The following is a 5,235-nucleotide window of genomic DNA, read 5'->3' as shown; positions in this document are numbered from 1 at the left end:
CCTCACACTCACTGATATCGTAAGCTTTTCACCTAGACAAGAAATATTGTCAAGTTTTAATAAGATTAAGATCTCGTCACATCCCTAGTCAGCCTGTTAACATGTTCACAGTGATTAGCAGTATAATGTTTACCATCTGCACTAGCATGCTAACAAATGCTAATTAGCACAAAGCAGAAATTACAGCTGAGGCTGATGGAAATGTCAATAGTTTTGCAAACGGGTGTGCTTGTCATGGCGCTTGTGCAATTAAAAATACAATGTGCCTCATATCAGTTTATTCTAACGGACACATATTAAAGTTGTTCCTTGTGGTTAATTCTCTTCGAGGTAGGGAAAATAAACTGTCCAATGTTGTTGGTCAATGGCGAAGACGATCACCTCTGGGCCACAGTGGAGTGTGCTGAGGATGTGAGTACAAACACACAGCTGACAATGAAGGGCTACTGTAGATGTAATGATATGAAGAAAATTATTTTCCAATTATTCTGACACATACTGAGATTTTATTGGGAATGTTATTTACACATTACATTAGTTAATGTAACTTACACTGTACATTTATAACTAACCAGTTGTACCTTTTCTCTCTGCTCTGCATGTATTGTGCCGAGTTGTGCCCGCAGAAAATTGTGGCCTGTGGCAAAGAACCTTGGTGTCTGGTTTGATAGTAATTTAAATTTCGAGCAGCACACCACAAAGCTTGTTCAATCATGTTTTTAGCAACTTAGAAATATAGCAAAAATTCGATCTATGTTAACTTTTAAGGACACCGAGACCATTTTACACGCCTTCATCTCATCACGCCTGGATTATTGCAACAGCCTTTTCACCTGTTTAACCCAAAAATCTATTGATCCACTCCAGACTGTCCAGAACTCAGCTGCCAGGCTTTTAACCAGAACAAAGAAATATGACCACATTTCTCCTATTTTAGCTTCATTACACTGGCTCCCTGTATGTTTTAGAATTGACTTTAAAATTCTATTGATCACTTTTAAAGCTCTTCATGGCCTCTCGCCTTGTAATATTTCTGAACTTTTAGTCCCATACACACCAGCACGTACCTTGAGATCCTCGGGCAGAGGTCGGTCTCGACTGAAAACTAAAGGGGACAGAGCGTTTGCTGTCAGGGCCCCGAGGCTCTGGAACAGCCTTCCCGAGGAAATCAGGTCGGCTGAGTCAGTGAACTCTTTTAAGTCCCTTCTTAAAACATACTTTTATAGGAGAGCCTTTCCCGATCTTATTTGACTTTATTTTATCCCTTTTATTTTATTCTATTTTACTAATTTTATATTTATCTTAAACGTGTATTTTAGTCTTTTCAATGTTTTCATGCTTTTATCTTGTATTGTTTTTGTATTATTGTCTTTTGAGTATTATTGTCTTTACACGTGTTAAAGCACTTTGTAACTTGTTTTTGAAAAGTGCTCTACAAATAAAGATTATTATTATTATTATTATTATTATTATTATTATTATATAACCCTACTGTTTTTGCTTTTTAATGATTTTAATAGTGAATAGAGACCTACCCAGCTGTAGAGGAACAGTGTTAATCCTTGATCCTCGTTATCCTCTGTCTCAATCGTCAGGTGATGCAGTGGTTCACTTTTACTCTGTAATCTGTAGGCTTTAGCTTCTGCCTTTATTTGTTTCACATCAGTTTGACAGCCTGAATACAACCTTCAAATGTACAATGCAAACATTTGTGTCTCCTTTCTGAAAGCGCTTTTGTCATTTTTCTTACAATTTGACAATATTTCTCCAAGGAATGCAGTTATAGACAGTACCGTGATAAATCTGACAGGTCCAACAGTTTGTCGGACTTGACAAGGGGGCGTGGCTTAGCAAAGGGTCAATTGCATGTACGTCACAGTTCCTCGCAGGTCTTTTCCAAATACTGTTTAAAAAACGATTATTTATTATATATTATATAGTTGTGTGGTTCATTAATGGTGATAAATGATTTATTTGAATGTCATCAGAGGTTCAACTCAGCACAACACCGGCACAGCTGGTGCTTTGTCTCTCTTCCTCTTCTACACACACACACACACACACACACACACACACACACACACACACACACACACACACACACACACACACACACACACACAAATGCGCACTGACCCCCCTAATTAAGGGTTAGGGTTACAGGTTTGGATTTATTCATGCACTTTATATGCTTTTTTCTTTTCACATTTTTAATTACAGCGTTATACGTTGATATTTATATCATAAGTATATTAACTTATTGGGAGAAGTCGTAGTATTTCCATGTAAAATCAGACATTAGCAGTCGAATCAGGTTACTTCTATCAAAGCATTGAAGTTTAGACTATTCGGGGTCACACCTAGTAATAATTCAGTTATCTGTGTACCAAAAATAGGGCGCCTGGTTTCGCATATTGTCAGTTTGTGCTGTTTTGATTTGACCTTTGACCCTCAGATCGCCCAGATGATGCAGGCTGCAGGGAAGGAGCACCTGCTGACCAGAGTACAATACCCCAACACTGGACATCTGATTGAGCCGCCCTACTCACCTCACTTCAGGGCATCTACCTTTTTCATACATCACACAAAACAGAAAGGTGAGTTAAAGTTCTGCATTCAAAAGTATTAGTGTAGAAATATACTTAAAGTACTGGCGACCTGTCCAGGGTGTATCCCGCCTTGCACCCGATGTCAGCTGGGATTGGCTCCAGCCCCCCCTCGACCCTGTACGCAGGATAAGCGGTTGACAATGGATGGATGGATATACTTAAAGTACCAAAAGTAAAAGTACCCATTATGCAGAATAGTCCATTTTAGAATCATATAATTCTAAAATGGTCATATAATTAGAATATCATGAAAAAGTTGATTTATTTCAATAATTCCATTCAAAAAGATAAACCTGTATAATGTATACGTTCATTCCACACAGACTGATATATTTCAAGTGTTCATTCCTTTTAATTTTGATGATTATTACTGACAACTAATGAAAACCCCAAAATCAGTATCTCAGAAAATTTGAATATTGTGAAAAGGTTCAATATTGAAGACACCTAGTGCCACACTCTAATCAGATAATTAACTCAAAACACCTGCAAAGGCCTTTAAATGGTCTCTCAGTCTAGTTCTGTAGGCTACACAATCATGGGGAAGACTGCTGACTTGTGCTGTCCAAAAGACGACCATTGACACCTTGCACAAGGAGGGCAAGACACAAAAGGTCATTGCTAAAGAGGCTGGCTGTTCACAGAGCTCTGTGTCCAAGCACATTAATATAGAGAGGCGAAGGGAAGGAAAAGATGTGGTAGAAAAAAAGTGTACAAGCAATAGGGATAACTGCACCCTGGAGAGGATTGTGAAACAAAACCCATTCAAAAATGTGGGGGAGATTCACAAAGAGTGGACTGCAGCTGGAGTCAGTGCTTCAAGAACCACCACGCACAGACGTATGCAGGACATGGGTTTCAGCTGTCGCATTCCTTGTGTCAAGCCACTCTTGAACAAGACACAGCGTCAGAAGCGTCTCGCCTGGGCTAAAGACAAAAAGGACTGGACTGAGGAGACTGAAGATAGCAAATGATTATTTATTTAAACAATCATTTGCTCAGGAGCTGGGGAAATTAGTTATTTAACATTAAATTCGAGCTGTAAAATTAATCAAGTAGCATAGGATAACATTTCTTTATCATATAATTTCTAAAGGAAGTGTCAGAAAGTGTTGGGAACAAAGCATTGGGTACAACATAAATTGGAGAAATGTCAGGGACGCTGGCTGAAAATTAAAGCACTGCAAAATTAACCTATTTATGGATTCTTCTTTTCAACAACAACAACAACATGGTAACAGAACTACTCAAATGGAGTGGAGAGACCTGTAACTTAAAGATTATTTAATTAACAAGGTAATGCTTTGAGTTTTGAGGAGACAGTATTCCTTTGTTCACAGTCAGGCACTGAGTCTTATCTCGGCTGCTGCCAAAAGTGGCAAGTTTTACGATCGAACTGCCCAAAAACAGTACTTAGGGAAAGCAAACCTTTCACCTCCTCCTTTGGGTCGCTTCAGCTGTCTGAGGGTTGATATCTCAAACCCCCTCTTTTTCTTTCTCTCAGGGAGAGAGAAAGAATTTGGGATCTCCAAATTTATTTGATATAAAATGATCAAATCCACACTGACTTGATCATTACACATTTGTGTCTCCTTTCTGAGAGCACTTTTGTCATGTTTCTAACAATTTGACAATATTTCTCCAAGGAATGCAGTTATAGACAGTACCGTGATAAATCCGACAGGTCCGACAATTGTACTTAAGTACAGTATTTGAGTAAACGAGTGAAACTGAATACATTCACAATGACGGTGAAAGCAAAGATGTTTGGGTTACTCAACAGTTGCCCCACAACTACTTACTACTCTAACAGCAGTGGAGGGTTTTCTCAAGAAAGCTTTCCCAAGGCGCAAATTATGGCTTAAATTATTAATATTTTTGATGTTACAAAACTTAAATGTCTTTGTAGTTTAAACCTTTCTCCCTGTCAGTGTACGTTTTTGCCTTTCGTTCAATTAAAATCCTCAAGCTGTCTTTTAATTTTAGGTTTTGCTACTTAGAAGCTTCTCTCAAACACAACATTGTGTGTTTCAGTCATAATGCTGTGGGGAGGACAAACCAAACCCCATTCAGATGCTCAGGAAGACGCCTGGAGGAAGATCTTAAGCTTTCTACAGTACAATCTCTACTGCAGCCCTACTCTCAAAGCCAAGATGTGAATGATTACATAAGCCAACAAATTGCTGATGTGTGATGAGGTCGTTTTCATTACCTTAACACTAATACCACATGATATTTGGTCCTCACTGTATTGGACCATGTGCCTTTGTTGTGATGAATTGAAGTGCACATTTATTATGTTCAAATTTTTATTATCGTTTTTTATTATCATTATTTTCATTATTTCATGTCCAAAAAGAAAAGAAAAATCTTTGCTTAGTTGAATTATCTTCAAGCCTTTGAGATGTAATGTATTTACACATGACAGCAATTTTAAACAGTTGTGGATTTCTGAAGATCATTTTTATTATAGATTATTATCTTATATTTGGTTTTCAACACACGATGTTGAGTTAAATCAGGGTTTTTAACACAGATTAAATGAACAGGTCAAGATTTCATTCCACTTTTCAGGTAAATACCATAGCAAAATCATTTTTAAGGGCCTACCTACCGACCGTAGTGT

At 37.9% G+C, this 5,235-nt stretch overlaps 1 protein-coding gene across 2 annotated transcripts in view; it reads left to right on the top strand.

Moving 5' to 3' along the window:
- Positions 1 to 5,059, top strand: part of LOC123985189 (peroxisomal succinyl-coenzyme A thioesterase-like) — a 25,710-nt gene extending 20,651 nt beyond the window's left edge. For both annotated transcript variants that reach the window (XM_046072629.1, XM_046072630.1), the window contains exons 9-10: positions 2,456 to 2,597; positions 4,644 to 5,059. In XM_046072629.1, coding sequence (XP_045928585.1) covers positions 2,456 to 2,597; positions 4,644 to 4,768 — 267 coding nt within the window. In that variant the 3' untranslated portion in view covers positions 4,769 to 5,059. The remainder of the gene's footprint in view (positions 1 to 2,455; positions 2,598 to 4,643) is intronic.
- The last annotated feature ends 176 nt before the right edge of the window (positions 5,060 to 5,235 follow it).

This window comes from Micropterus dolomieu, linkage group LG16 (genome assembly GCF_021292245.1).
Source record: "Micropterus dolomieu isolate WLL.071019.BEF.003 ecotype Adirondacks linkage group LG16, ASM2129224v1, whole genome shotgun sequence".
NCBI lineage: Eukaryota > Metazoa > Chordata > Actinopteri > Centrarchiformes > Centrarchidae > Micropterus > Micropterus dolomieu.
The sequence above is the reverse complement of the archived record's forward strand: the minus strand, read 5'-3'. Positions and strand labels throughout refer to the sequence as shown.